Source organism: Cydia fagiglandana, chromosome 25, assembly GCF_963556715.1.
Source record: "Cydia fagiglandana chromosome 25, ilCydFagi1.1, whole genome shotgun sequence".
Taxonomy (NCBI): Eukaryota; Metazoa; Arthropoda; class Insecta; order Lepidoptera; family Tortricidae; genus Cydia; species Cydia fagiglandana.
In genome coordinates, this window is record NC_085956.1 from 2020459 (window position 1) to 2045463 (window position 25005).

At 39.8% G+C, this 25005-nt stretch overlaps 3 protein-coding genes across 3 annotated transcripts; 1 reads left to right on the forward strand and 2 right to left on the reverse strand.

The window, feature by feature from the left end:
- Nucleotides 1–1760: 1760 nt before the first annotated feature.
- On the reverse strand, nucleotides 1761–5514 carry LOC134676788 (zinc finger protein 585B-like). The gene is made up of 4 exons (XM_063535170.1): nucleotides 5415–5514; nucleotides 4245–4490; nucleotides 3460–3717; nucleotides 1761–3016 (listed from the first exon to the last, which is right to left on the reverse strand). The coding sequence occupies exons 1-4, from the start codon at nucleotides 5512–5514 to the stop codon at nucleotides 1761–1763; spliced, it is 1860 nt and encodes a 619-aa protein (XP_063391240.1).
- A 7335-nt stretch (nucleotides 5515–12849) lies between these two features.
- On the reverse strand, nucleotides 12850–17348 carry LOC134676728 (zinc finger protein 62-like). The gene is made up of 4 exons (XM_063535114.1): nucleotides 17230–17348; nucleotides 16464–16706; nucleotides 14841–15098; nucleotides 12850–14397 (listed from the first exon to the last, which is right to left on the reverse strand). Exons 1-4 carry the CDS (start codon nucleotides 17327–17329, stop codon nucleotides 13127–13129), a joined length of 1872 nt encoding a protein of 623 aa, XP_063391184.1. The 5' UTR covers nucleotides 17330–17348; the 3' UTR covers nucleotides 12850–13126.
- A 1921-nt stretch (nucleotides 17349–19269) lies between these two features.
- LOC134676729 (zinc finger protein 345-like) lies at nucleotides 19270–24149 on the forward strand. The gene is made up of 4 exons (XM_063535115.1): nucleotides 19270–19369; nucleotides 19701–19943; nucleotides 20378–20635; nucleotides 21721–24149. Exons 1-4 carry the CDS (start codon nucleotides 19270–19272, stop codon nucleotides 23403–23405), a joined length of 2286 nt encoding a protein of 761 aa, XP_063391185.1. The 3' UTR covers nucleotides 23406–24149.
- Nucleotides 24150–25005: the final 856 nt, after the last annotated feature.

Consider the following 25005-nt stretch of genomic DNA (forward strand, 5'->3'; position numbering starts at 1 on the left):
AGCCATATTGACGGTCACTGAGCAGATCATTTGCTTCGAGGTATGCCAGCAGCTTGCCGTTTAGTACCCTTTCCATGACTTTACAGAGCATGGAGGTAATGGCGATTGGTCGGTAATTGCAGGGATCAGCACGACTACCCTTCTTGGGTACTGGCTGCACGTTTGCAAGCTTCCAGGATTTCGGCACCGTTCTTGTTTGGAGAGAGAGGCGGTACAGGCGTGTCAGTACAGGAGACAACTCAGGCGCACACTGCTTTAGTACACGTGCAGGTATACCGTCTGGTCCATTGGCCTTATTCACGTCAAGATTCAGCAGAGCTCGGCGTACCTCTTTTTGATGTATAGCAATTCTCTGCGTAGAGGAACTGCATTGAGGTAGCGTAGGTGGAAGTTTTGAGCCTGCATCTAGACGTGAATTGCTCGCAAACAGAGAAGCAAACAAGTTAGCTTTCTCTGTCGCGGAGTGGGCCAGTGTCCCATCAGGTTTCTGCAGAGGTGTCAATGAAGGTCGGCAGAAGTTGGATTCGACCGCTTTCGACAGGGACCAGAACCGCTTGCTACCAGGAGGGTAGGAGGCGAGTTTGGCCCCTATTCGACTGACGTGGTCGAATCGAGCCTTTCGAAGCACCCGTTTGCAGGACTTGGCAGCTGAGTAAAAGGCTTTTTTCCTCGCGCGAACCCTCTGTGCTCCAGCTTTGGTATCGCGGGCTAGTACCCAAGCCTGGTATGCAGACTGCTTAAGGGCCTCGGCTCGAGCACAGTCCGAATTGTACCATGCTCGGGTCTTGTGATCGAGCGATAGGTCGGAGAACGGAATGAAATATTCCATTCCCTGCCGAATCACATCCGCAACAGCCTCAGCAGAACACGAGGGGTCACCCGAAGAAAAACAGACCTGCTGCCAGGGGATAGACGCAAAGAAATGCCACATCTCATCCCAGTCCGCTGACTCGTATCGCCATACTCTCCTCGTGCACCTAGGGGACATGACCTCCCCCTGACATGGGGGAGGGGGGAGATACAAACTTTGTGACGTCACTTTAACTTCATCAGTAACCGAAAATTTATTTATTTTATTGACTGTACATTTATTTAAATAACAAGTTTTTAAAACGATAATCGTTTTTATTCGTTTAATTTTCTTTCCTAAGCAGTTTTGGGTAATAAAATTACTAATATTTGTATCATCAAAAATATTTTGATAAAATGTTAATAATACATAGGTACTTAATTCGATTTGGCGATTTCGTAGAAAAAATGTGACGTCACACTAGGGGGGAGGGGTTTGCCAAATGTGACCAAGTGTGACAAGGAGGGGGGGAGGGGTCAAAAAACCTAGAAATTCGTGTGACGTATTTAATGGATGACCCCTTTTGATCAGTCCGCGCTTGATCATGATCAATGTTTAAACTTAATTTTGTGCAATATTGTGATCTTATGTAAGAACTATCAAGACTCGTTCCTATTGTAAGAAAAAATACCCACTCTACCCTAAATTACTTACGTAAGTAAGTAAGTAAGTAAATATTCTTTATTGCACCAATAATCATACATCTTACATATATGAATGATACGTAGTACATGAATGGCGAATTTATGTATCTCTAAATTATTTTAATGCGTATACCGCTTGTTATGTACATGTCTCGTAGGCAAAGGGCTTTTCTCCAGTATGCGTTAATCCATGTACCCTGAGGCCGTACAGTTGCGTGAACCGTTTGTCGCATATTTAGCATGTGTATGGTTTTTCCCCACTAGGACTAATTTAAGAAATCATACACATGAATTGTAAAATGTCTATTCAACCAGCCTATAGTTGCGAAACGCTTTCCACATGTTCCGCAGTAGTATGATGCAAAGCCGGTGTGAATTCGAATATGTTTATTCAGCCCACTCTTACATACGAAACTCTTTCCACATATCTTGCATGTGTATGGATTATCCGCACTATGAATCAGTGTATGCTTTTTTAAATGACTCTCAGTTTTAAATCGTTTTTTACATACGTCACACAAATATGGTCTTATGTCACTATGAATCAGTGTATGATTTTTTAAATCACTCTTATTTCTAAATCGTTTTTTACATACGTCACACAAATATGGTCTTATATCACTATGAATCCGTGTATGAATTTTTAAATGAGTCTTAGTTCTAAATCGTTTTTTACATACGTCACACAAATATGGTCTTATGTCACTATGAATCAGTGTATGCTTTTTTAAATGACTATTAGTTCTAAATCGTTTTTTACATACGTCACACAAATATGGTCTTATGTCAGTATGAATCCGTGTATGCATTTTTAAATGTTTCCCGGTTTTAAATCCTTTTTCACATACGTCACATGAATATGGTCTTTTATCCGTGTGAATTAGTAAATGTCTTTTCAACCGATCTCTATGTATAAAACGCTTATCACATGTTTCGCAGTTGTATGATTTCTCTCCTATGTTGCATTTAAAGTCCTTAGACTTTGACTGGGTCGAGTGTGTTTTAATATGACGCTTTAAGCTATTTTTTCGCTTAAATATTTTACCGCAAATGTCACACTCATAAGTATTCATTTCTGAATGTTCATACATTTGTTTAGTGCGACCTACGTACATATGGATCATAACATGTTTCATTAAATTTGAGTCTAGAGCAAATTCACATGTAGGTTCATTCTCGCAGTCAATATCGATGTTTTTCTCTTCAGCATCTGATTCCCTATCAGTACCCGCTTGTGGATGGTGTGTGGTAGGTACATGGATATGAATCATGATATGTTTCTTCAAATCGGATTTCAGTGCAAAACTTTCTCCGCAAAGGTCACATGTTGGTTTCTCATAGTCAACTCTAGTGTGTACTTCCTCTGTATCAGATTCCGTGTCAGTTTGAGTTATGTATTGGGTATCGTTGCTGACGAGAGCGTCGTGATGTTGGAGGCGTTTGAGAAGCACGCAGCAGTCTCGAATATCGTGTTTGCGGCACAGGGCGCGCTCCTGCTCCTGCGTCCATTGACCATCAAATGCTGAAACATTGTTACACTGTCTTTACATGTTATAAGACCACATAAATGGTTTCAACGAATTATCACGTTGACTAGGCAGTCTAAAAATACCTCCAAAGTCATTGAATTACATCGGTATATTAAAATTACTAAAGAAGCCTTTCTTTGCTATACCGCCTAGTAAGATGTACGAGGCGTCGGCGACAGATGTTGAAGTTGTTGGTGGACGCACCAAAAGTAGAAAATAAGTATATAAGAAGAACGAGTTTTTGGTCTATTCCGGTTGGTTATCTACTATAAAACTGCAACCCGTTCCGGCAACACCCGCCTTTAAAATAAGTATAGTATGCACTTATAGATGTCAAATTGTCAATGTATTTCTGTCTCTATAGGTACTATGTTGTTACTTATTACTGCGTCCTCAGATTTTGGCCACGACTATACAAATAACTGAATAAACTCACCATAACTGTGTCCACTCCCTTCCTGCTCCGCGCTTGAAGGGCTGTGGATATGATCCATGACGTGTTTCAATAAATCTGACTTTAGACTGAAGCTTTCACCACAAAGATCACATATCGGTACTTTCTCTCTAGCATATAATTTGTCAGTATCGGATTTCGTGTCAATATAAGTTGTGTCTTGGCGCTGGACGAGAGCCTCGACGTGTGGGAGACGTTCGAGTGTCACGCAGCAATCTCGAAGCACAGAACTAACGCGACCTGGTCAGAATGGACATTCAAATATAGACTTACAAACTAATCAGTCAGTAGATATGGCGTGAAATTTGACATTACAATTTTACATTTTTCAAATATGTGGCCTTTACGATAGATGTGGTATGATTAATCTTTTTCTGGGCTCATTTTTGATCATTTGCCGCTAGACAACCTCACACCTCCTAATTTTTAGAAAATTTGCGTTTGGGCGAGACAACAGTAGACAACTTCATGGAATGCTGCAAATTCGTTTATCAGATAGTATTAATTTTTATTTCAGTGCTTAGTGGCAAATTCCCGACACTTGTATCCAAAATTAACAAGAGTCTGACAGTTCCGAGCATGTATTTCGTGAGAATACCGCGTTACAGTATCGACTTCTACTTTTAATGACTTAAAGTTACTTTTATTTCACTTTACTTTTGCAAGTCATGGATATACGATATAATCATGGATATCATGGATATATGTCAACACCAATATGTAATATAGTGCATGGGCCCTTCATTATATAACAATTCAGAACTTACCATTAACTACTAGAGTGACGTCAGGTCGATATGGACACTCCTGTCCCAGAACAAGCTCATCTTTGACTTCATGGTCTGTGTACAGGCCGGCCAGCATGGCTGCCTCGCTCACACCACACTCACTGTCGGAGCATGAGGGATCTTCCTTGACTTCATTTTCACATTCCGTCTCTTGCTTGACACGCTCTGCCTCCTTCAGACTGTCTGAATGATGTCCATTCTGTGGCTCTTCTTTGATGTGTACTCCTAAATAGATAAAAGATTCATTTAATCAATTTAAATGCAGAACAAATGAAAAATGTAATGATGAGCCTTGAGTGTTTACTATTTTTAAACATAAACTGCAAGCAATGCGTATATGCATTCACTGTCATACAAAATAATGTCATCTGGCAGTAAATTAGTTAATACTTTCATACTAAATTGCAATCCTATGTGACAAAAAAGTCAAACTTATCCATAAGACAAAGTGATCAATTTTACACTGTACACGTTAAATATATGTATTAACTTATTTTAAGTCAAAAATTGCTTACCATGTTTCACTCTCTAGCAAGAAGCATCATCAGGAGCATGCGTTGGCAGACCAACGCAGACTCAAATGTTCAAGACTTACTTACTTGTTATGAAAGTGACTGCTGACAAATCTTCCAACATGGACAATGTTTTAATATTTATAAATGAAATTGTTTGTAAATTCAAAGGGTCTGGATTGTAATATGTTGTTACTTATGTTTTTTTTGACATTTAGATTTTATTCTAGAAATTCTAGACTAGTATTTTTTTATACAATTTTTTTTTAATGTGTGACGATCCTTTTGTGAAATTCTTAGTTTTAAATTTGACATGTATAATAATCCAATTTTATTATGGAATAATATTAACATCAATAAATTGCTCTGATAATTAGATTAAGATTAATTACGATTCATAAGAGCTTGTTGCTAGGCCTACATGAATAAAGTATATTTTGATTGATTGATTGATTGATTGATATGTACCAATTTACACCAGAAGCTTTTAAAACCCTAGTCCGGACACAAAAACGGCTCCAAATTAGCACATATTTTGGGAGACCAAGTCAGCTAGCAATCTTACAGGTAACTAGGAACTTATAAGTTACCTACAGTGTAGATGCACCCTACTATGTACCAACACTCGGCGACTCACCTGGCGCCGCGCCGGGCGGCGGGTGCTCGGGCTCCGCTTCTGGCTCGGCGGGCTCCTCCTTCACGCGCACACACTCAGACAGGCCGCTGGAACCTTCCATTCTAGACTCATACAACAGGACAACTTAATAACAACAACGAACTATTATAATTATATGATCAATTAATATTAGATATTTTGTGAAAAGTATGAATGAATTATAAAATGAACAGCTTTCTGGAAAATTACTATTGTATTAAATACAAGATACCATGAATTTACTTAATACTTTGCTGGATGTAAATATATTATCAACATAACCTCAAACACAAACTGTCATGTTCACTGCAGGAAGTTATATATTAATCGGGAGCGAACTGTCACTTTTTTTGTCATACTAAATTGAACCTTATCACCGAGCCAGAAAGTTGTTCGTACCAGACTAGAGAAAACGGTCCACATGAGATAGAAAACCAGAGCCCCGTGTCTCACTCGCACATGTTGCCAATGTAAAAAAGATACCATTGTGGCAGTATTTATATCAATATACTACTGAAAGTAATTACCTTCATATACTATTTTAGTGCTATATTCCGATTACAGTTCCGATATCTTTTAAATAATTTGTTAATCATTATGATGTCAATATTATTAACTGATTAAACCAAGCATGTGCATAACAAAAAAAACATTAAATTGAATATGGTAGAAATTGTAGTAACTTTGGATATTAATTGGTATCCCCAACTTGATGACATATTTTTCGTGTACACACACACACACACACGTGTACAATCAAGAAAACACTGTCAAACTCATTAGGGTGACTATGATATCGGTGCGATTTGGATCGGTCTTACAGAATTGTTATTACGTACTTAATGTAAAAATAAGTTTACCTAAATAGTATACTAATAAATAAATAAAGATATACTTATTTCGGCATGTTTAATTATTCGATTCATGTAATGAGAGCTATATAATTGCAAAAAAATTAAATCCAAAGTCCTTAGACATTACAGACTCATGTTTATACTTACTTACATAATATTTAATTACTGAAACGTTAATTCTAACTATTTATATAGATGTAATCGATTCTATATAGGTTGGACACACATTTCCGTCAGTATACAAAGGCGGCAAATTTGAAAATTTTGTTGCAGACCACAAATCTACGATGACGCTTACGCTTAAAGAATAGCTTAAGTATGCAAAAGGGAAGTCATCACGTATATGAACACACCATGAGTATGATATTGATAGTGATAGGTATTTTGTTAAGCATAAATAGTGTAAGATGCCGGTTTACACAGTTAAATGTAAGTTTTTATTTCGTTGTGTGCTAATATTTTATTATTTTAGTCAATACTCAAGATAATTTCGTGTATAAACATAAATTGTTACGCCACGCTACGCTAGGGCTTGACAAAATGACTGGTATCGATAACTAGTCGGTATAGTATTAATATAAGGTAATTTGCGATACAAGTGTTGAAAGTAAGAATCAAATTCGTAACGAGTGGTGATAAATTAAAACACGACCGAAGGCAGTGTTTTTAATCGACACGATTTGCGAATTACCTAGTTACGTAGTACAACGTTTTACCCCATCCTGGATATCTGTCTCGCTCTCTCTTATAGCTGTGTTTTTGATGTAGGTACGGCGGACCACACCTTCCTCACAATCGACCATGATCGCGATTCAATACGCCCATCCCATCTGTAACAGCTTTTATAACGACTAAAAGCTGTTATAACGACTAAATTAAGTAAGGTTGTTGTGAAGCGTTTTACAGGAGAGAAAAGAACTATATCCATCTCTTTTCTGGGACAATTATACTAGCATAGGGAAAATACAGTATGATTCTCTCTGATTATGTACGAATGAGAAAAGATCCTGGCCAAACTATACATTCAATCTTATGCTAATATCCCACATACATATGACTTATGGTCACCCTAATTAGAAAGAGATGGAGGGCTCAGGTTTGATGTCTCATGTGGACACACTTTTTGGCCAGTGTACACTATCCCGTTTACTCTCTACGTCCGTGGTTCACTGTCACTGCCTGTCTCTAAAGTAGCTAACACACTACCGCACCGCACCAAGGTCATTGTGGGACGCACCCATAAGTAAAAGGGAGAAAGCGATATCCCTTTCTCCCTCTTACTTATGGGTGCGTCCCACAATGACCTTGGTGCGGTGCGATAGTGTGTTAGCAACTTAAAGGCGTTTACAGATCTTAAAACGAGTTGCGTGCGATTGTCGATTACGTTTGGAGAGGCCTTAAGAGATTATTGTCGACATGCGATATATATATAAAGCCCCCTCCAGACTATGCGCGTGAATCGCGGGCGACGTCGCGGAGCGAACATATCGCGAAGTTGACGTATGACTCCACACTCGCACACTTCACGGCGATTTCGCAGTTTAGTTTGCGGCAAGATGGCGGAATAGCATCAGCTGATCTAGTTTAACTGTTAGTTATCTATGGCATCATACGTGATTTAGCTGTTTTTCCATTTTGTTTTCTTGTGAAACCGTAAAATATAGCTGCTTAATATAATATAATCATAATATAATTCATATTTATCTTGCCACAGAGGAGCCAAAATATTGTGTAATGTGGAGTCTTGCAAGTTCGCGCTTCGCGTCTCCTTTGACGCGGGCCGAAATACCGACAAAAAACGGAGAACAAGGCGCGAAGGCGTGAACAATCTGCGAAATCGACGCCACACTTGCGTTCGCGGCTTCGCCCGCGATTCACGCGCATAGTCTGGAGGGGGCTTATTAAATGCTGCTTCAAGCCAAGCGCGCACCACGATTTTTTGTCGCGCGATAATTTAGTCGCAGAAATGTAACGTATGGGTTTATATGGTGGTGCGCGCATATGCGACAAAAAAATCGCAGCGATTTAAAAATTGTGATTTGTTACATTTTTCCGCGACAGCGCGCGACGCGATTGTCGCAAAGTGAATTGCAGCATACGAAGCTCTATGGCCCCGCGCGCACTGCGATAATAAAATCGCAGCCGGGACCTCAGTCGGCATTTCGCTCTCCAAGCGTCAACATATCGGAACCTGCTTCTCCAATGGAGTTACAAGATGAGACGCTAGATGTTGACCGTTTAATTATAGAAATAGAAGGAGATCACCTTTGTGGTATAAATACTCAGTCATACAGCGATTGCATATTGTTTCACGACAAGCGACTGGTACGACATCCATGTCGAGAATGAACAAATCGTCGACTTTTTCATCGCAGTGCGCGCACTGAATTTTCTGCGATAAATTACAGCGCGATTTTAAAATCGTGTCGCAAAAATTAAAATCGTGGTGCGCGCTTGGCGTCAAGGCTTCAATCTAATTGTAGTGTATGGCAGGCGGCCTTATACAATTCCATAATGTTCTTTTCTGTGGTATTTTCATTTGTAAAAAAAAGCATAGCTGTCATCTTGCATAGTCTGTCAAACCCATAGACTTATAATATATAGAGACGGTGTCTCAGCGAGCTGTCACTGTTGCCACTTTTGTTTAGTGTACGATTAACAATGAGGCCCACCTTGCTGTAGCCATGTCGATAAAGTCATATCGATAAACTATCGACATTTCTTGCAGTTTTAATTTTACTTCAAAGGCTTAACGATACCTAAAATGTCCAAAAACGCTTTTATTCTTTATTGTGGTTATCAGATCACAATTTTATAGTCACGCCCCAGCAGGGAACCAAAAGCCCCCTCCAGACTATGCGCGTGAATCGCGGGCGAAGCCGCGAACGCGAGTGTGGAGTCCAGAACGCAGACCTGCGAAATCGACTCCACACTCGCGTTCGCGGCTTCGCCCGCGATTCACGCGCATAGTCTGGAGGGGGCTAAAGGAAAGTTCAGATATTCAATTAAAATACACAAATACCTCCTAAAATAGGTGTTCCGCAATAATTGAATTATATTATTATATAGTAATATATTCATTATCCATTAGCATTTCAATTATGTTTATGTTTAACGAAGATATTGAAGCTTCAATTAATCGCTATTTCGTTCCGCTGTGTAGCGTTTATCGATATATAACATGATTAAAATCGACTTTTCACATCCCTAAAAGAGCACACATATACGCTTTTACGCACACATACACAGCCTGGGCGCATCAAGAAAGGCAACACTTGATTTGAAGTCCACCTTGTCAACAGTATGGTTGTCCTTTTTTGACAAACGGCATTTTTAAAAGAGCGAGGAGAGAGAAATGATATTAGTTGCTGCGCCGTGAAAGAGAACAGAAAACGTTGGGCCCTTGGTCAAACCACTGTCAATAGAAAAAGGCCTGAAATTGTCTATGGGACCATACCCTGAAGCGCCCTCCAGACTATGCGCGTGAATCGCGGGCGAAGCCGCGAACGCGAGTGTGGAGTCTAGTTCGCTGATATGCGAAATCGACTCCAGACTCGCGTTCGCGGCTTCGCGCCGCGATTCGCGCACGAGTGTGGAGCGGGCTTCATTCAGGTTTTGATTGGTTCTGATTAGATTGAAACGGGGTGTACAATTCTAAAGCCTCCTCCACACTCGTGCGCGAATCGCGGCGTGAAGCCGCGAACGCCAGTGTGGCGTCGATTTTCGCAGACAGCGAAATCGACTCCACATTCGCGTTCGCGGTTTCGCCCGCGATTCACGCGCATAGTCTGGAGGGGGCTTAATGCACATTGGGATGGTTTGGGACGGTAGAGGAATTAAACACAAGCGAGGATTTTTAATTGCTCTATTTTATTTTATATTATTTTACCATATTTTTTTTTTGTTAGCCTGGATAAGTGTCCCACTGCTGGGCAAAGGCCTCCCCTCGTTTCCTCCACTCAACCCTGTCTTTTGTAGTTTCCCGCCAACCCGGAGAAAATACGTCCAAGTCGTCCCGCCATCTCCTTTTCGGTCTGCCTGCACTCCGGCTAGCACCATCTATGGTGTTCCGTGGGTCCCACTCCGTAACCATTTTGGCCCACCTTTCTGGGTGCATACGGCATCTACAACTCTAGTTCTGGAGCGCAGTTCCGTGTTTCTGATTCTATCAGTCCTGCGAACACCCAGTATACTGCGCTCCATCGCTCGCTGGCAAACCTTGAGTTTGGACTTCAAAGCCTCAGTCAATGACCATGTCTGAGCACCATAGGTTAGGATAGGCAGGATACACATGTCGATGAGTTTGCGCTTGAGACACAGGGGAAGGTCACCCTTCAATAGCGCCTTCATGGACCAGAAGCTCTTCCAGGCGTTATCGATACGTCTATTGACTTCTATGGTTTGCCTGTTTTCGAAGGAAGCTATCTGGCCCAAGTAAATGTACTCATCAACATATTGTATATCCTGCCCATCTACCGTGACCCTATGTTTTGCTCTGTTTGTCATCAACTTGGTCTTCGCTCTGTTCATTGTGAGTCCAACTTCAAGGCTCGCAGTGCTCAGGTCTTGTAGCATGAGTTGCAGTTGAGATGCAGTGTGGGAGAAAAGGACAATGTCGTCGGCAAAACGCAGGTTAGTTAACCGTTTATTACCGACAACAATGCCCAACCCCTCCCACGAGACCGCCAGCTTTTTGAATATCTCCTCTAGGCAACTGGTGAACAGTTTAGGAGACAGCGGATCATCCTGTTTAACGCCTTTCTCTATTTTGAATACAGGACCAGGTGCGTGTAATTTAATGTTGGCTGTACTGTTATTATAGATTGTTCCAACGAGTTCAACATACGTCGGATCTATACCTTGACTTTGCATGGCGGAAAATATAGCGGAGTGTTTAACGCTGTCAAAGGCTTTGCTATAGTCTACAAAAGCAAGGTATAGAGGCACGTTGAACTCGTTGGACTTTTCTATCAATTGTTTTAAAGTATGAAGGTGGTCTGTTGTGGAGAAACTAGGGCGAAAACCATCAGCTTGCTCGGGTGGTTGATGTTTATCCAGCAGTGGGGCAATTCTATTATCTATTACCTTTATGAACCACATTATTGATTTAATTAATTATTTCATTGCATTATGTAAAACCCACTTCACACTCGTGCGAGAATCGCGACGCGATGCCGCGAACTCGAGTGTGGAATCGATTTCGCATATCTGCGCAATCGACTCCACACTTGAGACAGGACTATAACCGCAAAAATCGTAGTTCTTTGGAGTAAAAGAGAAAGATTTGAGAAAGATCCCCGCAATTTGCGAATTTCGGTTTTCGCGGTAGCCGCTCAGGCCGAGAATAGGGTTGCCAGATCGAAAGGCGCTATTATCGGGAAACAATATAAATTTTTCGGGATTTTAGGACTAACGTCGGGAAAAAAAAATACATTCAAATAAAAGTAATTGTATTAATAACAACGATATTTTACATTATTGGCACTACGTCAGCTCGCTCGCTCGACGACAGTTCGGAACTGGAAATGATTGTTTTAAAACGTGAAGCTGTTTTACGGGACAGTTTACACTTTTTCGGGAACACATGCTAAAAATCGGGAAAATCCCGCCAAATCCCGACCATCTGGCAACCCTAGCCGAGAACGAGTGCGTACATGCTCCCTTCTCGTTTCGCACATACTCGTCTCGTCTGGCGCCTCTCCGACTGGATCGGAACGGTGCCGAGACTCTCGTCGCTCTCGAAGAGTATGTACAGCCAGCATTATATCTATGTAGGCAATTTAAGGCTCTCATCTTGTTTAAAAAAGTTATCATGAAACAGTTATTGATCAACTTATATGGTTTTATTTGTTTGTTGTGCCGAGCCGGGCGTATATAATGTGTATTTGCAAAAGTAAAAGTAATGGCTATCTCTGAGTTATATCTAAATCTAAATTGTTCAATATCGTTTCCTCATAACCCGTGTGGGTCAAGTTAATTACGAGTATGTTCGTTAAAAGCGCGCAAATCAGTAAAAGATTGCCATTCATTTATAGGACGATTTTGGCGAAATTTTGACCCCTATCCACCCCTACGTGAGAAAAAAAATTAATAGGCCGCCTCTCCCCCGTTACAGATTGAACAATATTAATATATACATATTATATCGATATTAACCCAGACCGTTTGTGTAATTGAATATGTGTACAAAACGCGAGAGTTTAAAGTCTTACATATCAATTTATTTCATTTAAGACAGGCAGCTGATGCAGATACATCTAAACCATAGTTCACTTAGCAAGACTTCACTGTTTAGATAGTTTGTCAAGTCTATTTTTGAATTGATTCACACATGCCGAGTTCATATCTTTGAAGGGTAATTCGTTCCAAGTCTTTATTATTCGGTTTACAATAAAGTTTTGGCGGATATTTGTTTAATGTTTTGTTGTTACTAGTTTAATGTCATCTTGTTTGAGTTTTGAAATGAACAAGTCGCTCAGCTCCGCACAGTCGTAATATCCGTAAATGATTTTGAACGTAATCGCCACGTTCGTATTACGTAAGGATCTAAACGAAAACTAATACGCCTTAGTTTTGTTTTAAGTTTTATTTTTCAAAGAAACAATATTTAGGGATGTTTGATTACAAAGCTACAAAGTACTAATAATTTTTAGTTTTTGGTAATAACTTTATTTTAAAGTTTTTCTTCATCTTTAATTTCTAAATCTTCTTATTTTGATCAGTCCGCGGTTGATCATGATCAATGTTTAAACCTAACTTTGTGCAATATGTTGATCTTACCTAAGAACTATCAAGACTCATCGCTATTGTAAGAAAAAAGTAGAGTGGGTCTACCCTAAATTACTTACGTAGTACATGAATGGCGAATTTGTGTTTCTCTAAATTATTTTTATGCGTATACCGCTTGTTACATGTCTCGCAGGCAAACGGCTTTTCTCCAGTATGTGTTAATTCATGTACCCTGAGGCTGTACAAATACGTGAATCGTTTGTTGCATATTTTGCATGTGTATGGTTTTTCCCCACTATGAATCAGTGTATGATTTTTTAAATTAGTCCTAGATCTAAATCGTTTTTTACATACGTCACACGAATATGGTCTTATGTCCGTGTGAATTATTAAATGTCTATTCAACCGGCCTCTAGTTGGGAAACGCTTTCCACATGTTTCGCAGTAGTATGATGTCAAGGCGGTGTGAATTCGTATATGTAAATACAGCCCACTATAAGATGCGAAACTTTTTCCACATATCTTACATGAATATGATTTTTCGCCAGTATGAATCCGTGTATGAATTTTTAAATCAGTAGCAGTTCTAAATCCTTTTTTACATACGTCACATAAATATGGTCTTATGTCACCATGAATCCATGTATGACGTTTTAATTGACTCGAATATCTAAATCGTTGTTCACATACGTCACACGAATATGGTCTTATGTCCGTGTGAATTAGTAAATGCCTTTTCAACCGATTTCTAGCTAGGAAACGCTTACCACATGTTTCGCAGTTGAACGATTTCTCTCCTATGTTATTGCATTTAAAGTCATTAGACTTTGACTGGGTCGAGTGCGTTTTAATATGATGCTTTAAGCTATTTTTTTGCAGAAATTTTTTACCGCAAGTGTCACACCCATAAGTATGAATTTTAGAATTTTCATAAGGTTGTTTAGTGCGAGCTACGTACATATGTATCATAACATGTTTCATTAAATTTGAGTCTAGAGCAAATTTCTCGCCACAAAATTCACATGTAGGTTCATTCTCGCAGTCAATATCGATGTTTTTCTCCCCAGTATCTGATTCCCTATCAGAACTCGCTTGTGGATGGTGTGTGGTAGGTACATGGATATGAATCATGATATGTTTCTTCAAATCGGATTTCAGTGCAAAACTTTCTCTGCAAAGATGACATGTTGGTTTCTCATAGTCAACTCTAGTGTGTACTTCCTCTGTATCAGATTCCGTGTCAGTTTGAGTTATGTATTGGGTGTCGTTGCCGGCGAGAGCCTCGTGGTGTTGGAGGCGTTTGAGAAGCACGCAGCAGTCCCGAACATCGTATTTGCGGCACAGGGCGCGCTCCTGCTCCTGCGTCCATTGACCATCAAATGCTGAAACATTGTTACTCTGTCTTTACATGTTGTAAGACCACATGGATGGTTTTAACGAATTACCACGTTGACTAGGCAGTCTAAAAATACCTCCAAATTCATTAAATTATATCGGTATATTAAAATTACTAAAGAAGCCTTTCTTTGCTATACCGCCTAGTAAGATGTACGAGGCGTCGGCGACAGATGTTGAAGTTGTTGGTGGACGCACCAAAAGTAGAAAATAAGTATATAAGAAGAACGAGTTTTTGGTCTATTCCGGTTGGTTATCTACTATAAAACTGCAACCCGTTCCGACAACACCCGCCTTTAAAATAAGTATAGTATTCACTTATAGATGTCAAATTGTCAATGTATTTGAATCTCTATAGGCACTATGTTGTTACTTCTTACTGCATACTCAGATTTTGACCGCGACTACACAAATAACTGAATAAACTCACCATAACTGTGTCCACTCCCTTCCTGCTCCGCGCTTGAAGGGCTGTGGATATGATCCATGACGTGTTTCAATAAATCTGACTTTAGACTGAAGCTTTCACCACAAAGATCACATATCGGTACTTTCTCTCTAGCATATAAATTGTCAGTATCGGATTCCGTGTCAGTATAAGTTGTGTGTTGGCGCTGGACGAGAGCCTCGTCGTGTGGGAGGCGTTCGAGTGTCACGCAGCAATCTCGGAGCACAGAGCCAACGCGACCTGGTCACAATGGACATTTTTTTTTTTATCATGAATGGGCTTACTCATGGCCACAGACTAGCCGAGGCGTAGACGTGACCTACGATGGAGCGAGCTCGCCCAGAAGGTGCCTGTTCACTCTTGATTTGAAGGTTGCCGGGTTATAAGAACACGGAAATATAGACGCCGGCAGGGAATTCCATTCCTTGGCAGTGCGCATAAGGAAAGTAGAAGCAAAGCGCTTCGTGCGAATTGGTGGAATATCTACCATGTAAGGATGGAAACCGGCCGTGCGTCTAAAAGTCCGATGGTAGAATGGGGACGGTGGAATAAGCTCGTGTAGCTCTTGGGCACACTCCCCGAAGTGCAGCCTGTAGAATACCGACAGGCTGGCGACTTAAACTATATCATATATATTAAACTATAATCATACAAACCAATTTATCATTATACGGCGCTAAAGTCGACCTTACGCTTTTACATTTTACAAATCTGTGTACATTTTCGATCGAAATTCAAAATTCAAAGAATATTCTGCAAGTAGGTCTCAAGGGCTCTCGTTATCGATTAGGAATTATATTATTAATTATTAGATTTTTATTCTGTGTTTAAGGGTGATGTTTCTTTTTCTGGGCTTATTTTTGATCATTTCTCGCAGGAAAATAAACTCTTATGCCTGCAAATCTTCAGAAAACTTGCGTTTGTGCGGGACAATGGTAGGCAACTTCATGGAATGCTGCAAATTAGTTTATCAGATGGTATTAATTTTTATTTCAGTGCATAGTGGCTAAGTGCACTTGTATCCAAAATTAACAAGACTCTGACAGTTGTGAGAACACCACATTACAGTATACATGTTATACTTTTAATGACTTAAGTTACTTTTATTTCACTTTACTTTTGCTAATCACAGTTATTCCAGAGAGCAATGGAAAGGAGCATTCTCAGCATAAAACTAAAGGACAAGATTAACAGCGAATACATCCGATCCAAAACAAACATCATTGATGCACTCGAGTTTTCGCTGAAACAGAAATGGAGATGGGCCAGCCACATAGGAAGATTGACAGATGACAGATGGACCAACAAAGTCACAAAGTGGCCAGGACCCCATGGCAAAAGGAAGACGGGAAAACCCATAACAAGATGGTCCAGGGACATCATAGCCACAGCCGGAGAAAATTGGCTGATCACGGCAAAAGACCGAAAAAGGTGGAAAGATATGGAGGAGGCCTATACCCGAAAGGAGTCCTTAATATAGTAAAATAAACAACGACATCATAATGAAATACTATTTAAGGAAAAATAAAGGCTAAAATAAATAAATAAATAAATCACAGTTATTAATATAGTGAGCCCTTCATTATATAACACTTCAGAACTTACCATTAACTACTAGAGTGACGTCAGGTCGATATGGACACTCCTGTCCCAGAACAAGCTCATCTTTGACTTCATGGTCTGTGTACAGGCCGGCCAACATGGCTGCCTCGCTCACACCACACTCACTGTCGGAGTGTGAGGGATCTTCCTTGACTTCATTTTCACACTCCGTCTCTTGCTTGACACACTCTGCCTCCTTCAGACTGTCTGAATGATGCCCATTTTGTAATTCCTCTTTGATGTGCACTGCTAAATAAAAAACTGGTTGGTAAAATGTGGAATTATCAATACCAGACCTAAGTAACAATAGCTAGGGAAAATAAGAATAACCTCACATGTTTTAGTGAAATTTTTGCATGACTCAATTGGGGAGACTAGGGTGTACTGGGCAACATGGAAGTTCATTGAGTCTGTATTGTAACAATAGTTGATACTCCTTTTTGACTCTGACACTTTAAAACCCATTCCGTATTCCAAAACCGGTCCAATCATATACATATCTGGGGAGACACAGTTGGACAGCAGGTGCCTCCACACCGCAGTGAACTTTTGTGGAGCAACACTGAGTAACAGTAAGTATATAGATAAGTTACCTAATGTTAACATGTTGCTCCACATAATTTAACTGCAGTGTGTATGCATCTTACAGAGATGGACAAAATGCGGTAACTTAGGTAACTTAACTAGATTCATACTGTAGCACAGTGCTCCATATAAGGTAACTGCAGTGTAGATGCACCCTACTATATACCAACACTCGGCGACTCACCTGGCGCCGCGCCGGGCGGCGGGTGCTCGGGCTCCGCTTCTGGCTCGGCGGGCTCCTCCTTCACGCGCACACACTCAGACAGGCCGCTGGAACTTTCCATTCTAGACTCATACAACAGGACCACTTTTAATAGTAACAACAACAACGAACTAAAGCGATGATCTAATTAATAATAGGTAATATATATTTTGTGAAAAGTATGAATTATAAAATGAACAGATTTCTGGAAAATTACTATTGTATTAAATACAAGATATCATGAATTTACTTAATACTTTGCTGGATGTAAATATATTATCAACATAACCTCAAACACAAACTGTCATGTTCACTGTCACTGCCTGTCTCTAAAGGCGTTTACAGACCTTGCAACAAGTTGCGTGCGATTGTCGATTACGTTTGGAGAGGCCTTAAGAGATTATTGTCGACATGCGATCAAGGCCTGTTCACTTCCTAAGAAAGTTATGTCCCCAAATAATTGCGCATGTGTGCGCCTGAAACTTCTATGTGTGCGTTGGCCTCCGAGAAAAAGTTGCGAGTAATAAAAATAAAAACATTTTTCTACAGCAACATTGCTCCCAACTCAGATTTAGATTATCACGAATTTTATACATTATTAATAATAAAACGGAACTTAAAACTTAATTACACGCGATAAAGTTTAATAATGAATATTTGCTTCTCACTGTCTTTATCCATTTTCATAAAATATATGGAGGGTAGGTACGTCTACCCACCATAATAAAAAAATATATTTTTCAATGACTCTGTCCAACTGCTGTGGTTAAAGTTCATAACAAAAATTTTATTTATATCTTTAAATAATAAATACTACAATGTATACGAAAATGTGCTAAATGCGGAGCCACGGCTGTTGAAGCAGCCAGAGTGAAATTTACAGCTTTAGTGGGTTCAGAAGGAACCGAGTCATACTCGTAACACTCATAACGCATCTGGAAAGCGTATTAATTAACCGTGAAGAAATGTATGAATACAAGTTGGAAATCTGTGTAAAATGCCGTGTGTAAAGTGTAGTGTACCTGTTTGTAAAGTGTAATAGGTACGCATGCCTAATGTTATTTGTATAATACTGAAAACTTTGTGAAAGCGCTTTATTAATGTCTATTTTTTCATTAAGTTGCCATTTGCCAGTTTTCAGTGTATATTTCTATATGTAAAACATTTTTCAATAAATACTATAATGTTATAAACATAAACATGCCTTTTATTTAAATCAATTTTGATAATACCACAAACAAGGGTTTATTTGCATCTTTCATATATTTCGTGATATGAAGATAACAAATATGTTTATCAACAGAATTACTATATACCTATAATACAAATACCCACCAGGCTAAACCGGTTGTCAACTTTAGTGTTTGGTACACAACGAAGGCGCTACTAGTATAAACGTATAAACGTTTGGGGACATTTTTTTGTATGGAATTATCGTTCTTCTCCTAGTGAGTATTAAGCGCCCTCCAGACTATGCGCGTGAATCGCGGGCGAAGCCGCGAACGCGAGTGTGGAGTCTAGTTCGCTGATATGCGAAATCGACTCCAGACTCGCGTTCGCGGCTTCGCGCCGCGATTCGCGCACGAGTGTGGAGCGGGCTTTATATTCTTTGGCCGCGATTCGCGCACGAGTGTGGAGGAAGCTTATCGCATGCTGAAACATCTCTTAAGGCCTCTCCAAACGTAATCGACAATCGCATGCGATTTTCGTTGATTCAATTTAGCCAGCAATTATCTAATATCGCATGCAATTTGTTGCAAGGTCTGTGGTAGCCTTTAGTGACAGCGAAGATGACATTTTGTGATTGAGGTTAGGTTATGTTGATAATATATTTACATTCTGCAAAATATGAAGTAGATTCATGGTATATCTTGTATTTAATACAATAGTTATTTTCCGGAAAGCTATTCATTTTATAATTTATTCAAATTTTTCACAAAATATATATTATTCATTTGATCATCGCATTAGTTAGTTGTTGTGGTTACTATATTAAGAGTTGACCTGTTGCATGAATCCAGAATGGACGGTTCCAGCGGACTGTCTGAGTGTGTGCGCGTGAAGGAGGAGCCCGCCGAGTCACAAGCGGAGCCCGAGCACCCGCCGCCCGTCGCGGCGCCAGGTGAGTCGGCGAATGTTGATGGAAAGGTGCATGTACACTGCAGTTACCTTATATGGAGCACTGTGCAACAGTATTAGTCTACTTAAGTTACCTAATGTTACCGTATTTTGTCCATCTCTGTAAGATGCATACACACTGCAGTTACATTATGTGGAGCAACACGGTAACATAAGGTAGCTAATATATTTACTCACTGTTACTCAGTGTTGCTCCACAAAAGTTCACTGCGGTGTGGAGGCACCTGCTATTCATCTGTGTCTCCCCAGATATGTACAAGTTTGGACCAGATTTAGAAATTGCACATTTTACTAACCAGTTTTTTATTTAGCAGTACACATCAAAGAGGAATTTACAAATGGGCATCATTCAGACAGTCTGAAGGAGGCAGAGTGCGTCAAGCAAGAGACGGAGTGTGAAAATGAAGTCAAGGAAGATCCCTCATGCTCCGACAGTGAGTGTGGTGTGAGCGAGGCAGCCATGCTGGCCGGCCTGTACACAGACCATGAAGTCAAAGATGAGCTTGTTCTGGGACAGGAGTGTCCATATCGACCTGACGTCACTCTAGTAGTTAATGGTAAGTTCTGAATTGTTATATAATGAAGGGCTCGCTATATTAATATTATATCCATGATTTGCAAATGTAAAGTGAAATAAAAGTAACTTTAAGTCATTAAAAGTAGAAGTTTATACTGTAACGCGCTATTCTCACGATATACATGCCCAGAACTATCACTCTTGTTAGTTTTGGATACAAGTGTAAGGAATTTGCTACTAAGCACTGAAATAAAAATTAATACTATCTGAAAAACGAATTTGCAGCATTCCATGAATTTGTCTACTGTTGTCTCGCCATAATACACGAAATAAAATGCACTTGTACGGGACAGCCCGTGGAATGCCACATTTATCGTAATATTTGAAAAGTGTAAAATCGTCAGGTCAAATTTCGCGCCATATCTACTGACTGATTGGTTTGTAAGACTATATTTGAATGTCCATTGTGACCAGGTCGCGTTGGCTCTGTGCTTCGAGATTGCTGCGTGACACTCGAACGTCTCCCACACGTCGAGGCTCTCGTCCAGCGCCAAGACACAACTTATATTGACACAAAATCCGATACTGACGAATTATACGCTAGAGAGAAAGTACCGATATGTGATCTTTGTGGTGAAAGCTTCAGTCTAAAGTCAGATTTATTGAAACACGTCATGGATCATATCCACAGCCCTTCAAGCGCGGAGCAGGAAGGGAGTGGACACAGTTATGGTGAGTTTATTCAGTTATTTGTACAGGGTGTCCCATAAGTGACACGTCACAGTGACACTGTAGGTAGATGAGGCCAAGAGGACCCAAACCAACTTAAGATGACCCCAGTAAAAGTGTCACGGTTTTCTAGTTGTTGCCAAATTAAGGCTTTTCATGAATTTTGACCGTTTTTAACTATGTTAGTGCCAGTGTGCACATGGAAAGGTCTTGAAGTTATTTTTTTTATGTGTACGGTATTATGAATAGTTAATTAAGATAACAGAACAGGTATTTCATCGATAAACAATGTAAAATGCAAAAAAGTACTGGTTTAAACTTGAATTAAATTCACAGCGAAATATTAATTTCGACTTTGACCACCTGCCGTGAAAAAAAAATACTAGAAAAGTAATGAGCAAATAACGTCAAGCTATTGAGCATGTTATGCAGATTCAAAAATGGTATGACACATGTACCTTCCTGCAAGTTCAGTCTCGTATGAACGCTTGGCACCGTTTTGTAAAACCACAAGTTAATTTTCTTAAATTAATTTTGGATATGTTTCGTGCTGCCTTATACTTTTGCATTTAACATTGTTTATCGATAAAATACCTATTCTTTTATCTTAATTATCTATTCATGATGCCGTACACATAAAAAAACTAACTTCTAGACCTTTCTGAGTGCACACTGGCACTAACATTGTTAATAACGGTCAAAATTCGTGAAACACCTTAATTTGGCAATAACTCGAAAACCATGCCACTTTTACTGGAGTCAAAGTTGGTTTGGGTCTGGTCTGATCTTGATCTACCTCCAGTGTCACTGTGACGTGTCACTTATGGGACAACCTGTATAATCGCGGTCAGAATCTAAGGACGCAATAATAAAAACATAGTACATATAGAAACGCGAATACATTGACAATTTTACATGTATAAGTGCATACTATACCTATTTTAAAGGCGGGTGTTGTGTGTATTTTAATATACCGATGAAATTTAATAATTTTGGAAGTATTTTTAGACTGCTTAGTCAACGTGGTAATTCGTTGAAACCATCTATGTGGTCTTATAACATGTAAAGGCAGTGTAACAATGTTTCAGCATTTGATGATCAATGGACGCAGGAGCAGGAGCGCGCCCTGTGCCGAAAATACGATGTTCGGGACTGCTGCGTGCTTCTCAAACGCCTCCAACACCACGAGGCTCTCGCCGGCATAACTCAAACTGACACGGAATCTGATACAGAGGAAGTACACACTAGAGTTGACTATGAGAAACCAACATGTGATCTTTGTGGAGAAAGTTTTGCATTGAAATCCGATTTGAAGGAACATATCATGATTCATATCTATGCACCTACCACGCACCATCCACAAGCGGGTACTGATAGGGAATTAGATACTGAAGAGAAAAGCATCGATATTGACTGTGAGAATATGTACGTAGGTCGCACTAAACAAATGTATGAACATTCAGAAATTCATACTTATGAGTGTGACATTTGCGGTAAAATATTTAAGCGAAAAAATAGCTTAAAACATCATATTAAAATGCACTCGACCCAGTCAAAGTCTAAGGACTTTAAATGCAATAACATAGGAGAGAAATCATACAACTGCGAAACATGTGACAAGCGTTTCATAGATAGAAATCGGTTGAAAAGACATTTATTAATTCACACGGATAAAAGACCATATTCTTGTGACGTATGTAAAAAACGATTTAGAACCAGGACATATTTAAAATTGCATACAATGATTCATAGTGACTTAAGACCATATTCGTGTGACGTATGTAAAAAACGATTTAGATATTCGAATCATTTAAAACGTCATACACGGGTTCATGGTGACATAAGACCATATTCGTGTAACGTATGTAAAAAACGATTTAAAACTGGGAATAATTTAACAAATCATACACTGATTCATGGTGACATAAGACCATATTTGTGTGAAGTATGTAAAAAACGATTTAGAACTGACACTGATTTAAAAAAACATACACGGATTCATAGTGGGGAAAAATCATACACATGCAAGATATGTGGAATGAGTTTCGCATCTAATGGTGGGCTGAATTCACATATACGAAATCACCAGGGCTTGACATCATACTACTGCGAAACATGTGGAAAGCGTTTCCCAACTAAAGGCCGGTTGACAATACATTTAACAAGTCACACGGACATAAGACCATATTCGTGTGACGTATGTGAGAAACGATTTAAAACCGGGAGTAGTTTAAAATATCATACACGGATTCATAGTGACGTAAGACCATATTCGTGTGACGTATGTGAAAAACAATTTAGATATATGAGTCGATTAAAACTTCATACATGGATTCATGGTGACATGAGACCATATTTGTGTGACGTATGTAAAAAAGGATTTAGAACTGCGAGTGATTTAAAAATTCATACACTGATTCATACTGGCAAAAAACTATACTCATGTAAGACATGTGGAAAGAGTTTCACATCTTATAGTGGGCTGTATTCACATACAGGAATTCACACCGGCTTGACATCATACTACTGCGAAACATGTGGAAAGCGTTTCTCAACTAGAGGCCGGTTGAATAGACATTTAATGATTCACACGGATAAAAGACCATATTCGTGTGGTGTATGTGAACAACGATTTAGAACTGGGAGTAATTTAAAACAACATACACGGATTCATAGTGGGGAAAAACCACACACATGCAAAGTATGTAACAAACGGTTCACGCAACTGTCAACCTTAAGGCAACATGAATTTACACATACTGGAGAAAGGTGATTTTCCAATGACATATGTAACAAGCGGTTTGTCCGAAAAGAGATGTAGAGAGACACATTAGCACTATTCATTTATTACGTAAGACTATTTAAGGAGTGCGGGGGGGCGACCACGAGAGCAGTTATCTAAAATCGCATGACATATGTTGGGGTAGACCTCGGCGGACTTTCTCTGATCAGATCGGGGAAATCCTGAAGAAACGCCAGGTCAAGAGCACCCTAAACCGGCGAGCGTTTATGAGTGTTATGAAAGTGAAGGAAGCGAAAGATGCACATCAGAATCGTAGCAAGTGGAAATTCGTGGTCTCTGCCTACCCTTCCGGGAAATAGGCGTGATTATATGTATGTATGTATGCATTAACTGTTTAATGATAACTTTTTTAAACAAGATTAGAGAGCTGTCACTTGTCCACATAGATATAATACAGCCCGTACACACTCGTCGAAAGCGCCGAGAGTCTCGGCATCGCTCCGATACAATAGTAATATGAAGGCCCCTGTACACAATGGGCCAGAGTGGCCCAGATTGGGAGACGCATTTATGCGTTAGAGGGAGCAAATGATATTGCTATCTCATTCTACCGCATGGCTGCGTCCCTTGGACTGGCCGGCGCTGGCCCATTGTGTTCAGGGGCCTTTATAATTAGGTTGAAGAACATTGCAAGATTTCAAGTCAAATCAACGACGTAAAGTACATAAAGCCCACTCCGCACTCGTGCGCGAATCGCCGTGAACGCGAGTGTGGAGTCGTTTGCGCAGATCTGCGAAATCGACTCCACACTCGGCTTCGCGCCGCGATTCCCGCACGAGTGTGGAGGGGCCCTTACATACTGCAAAGACATTATGCAATGATATAATTCATGAAATCAATAATATGGTAGCATAATATAAAATAGAATAGAGCAATTAAAAAATATATTACTTGTGTTTCATTCCTCTACCTTCCCAATGTGCATTATAATGTCTCGGCACCGCTCCGATCCAATCGGAGTAAGTTCGAACGAGAAGGAAGTATTTACGCACTTGTTCTCGGTCTGTCTCGGGGTGTCTCGAGTGTGGAGTCGATCGCGCAGATATGAAAAATTGAATCCACACTCGCGTTCGCGGCGATCCTCGCACGAGTGTGAAGGAGGCTTTACATTATGCAATGAAATAATTCATGAAATCAATAAAATGGTAAAATATTATAAAATAAAATAGACCAATTAAAAAATCCTTGCTTGTGTTTCATTCCTCTACCATCTCAATGTGCATTAGAAATATAGGTACACCCCGTTTCAATCTAATCAGAACCAATCATAAACCCTGAGGTTATTGTCCCATAGAAAATTTGAATTTTGGGCCTTTTTTTACTACTGACAAGACAAAGTGGTTTGACAGACTATGATGCAAGATGACAGCTATGCTTTTTTACAAATGAAAATACCACAGATAAGAAAATTAAGGAATCAAACGATTGTATAAGGCCAAACCAAGCCCCCTACTCTGTCTGTTCTCTTTCACGGCGCAGCAACTAGTATCATTTCTCTCTCCTTGCTCTTTTAAAAATGCCGTTTGTCAAAAAAGGACAACCATACTGTTGACAAGATGGACTTCAAATC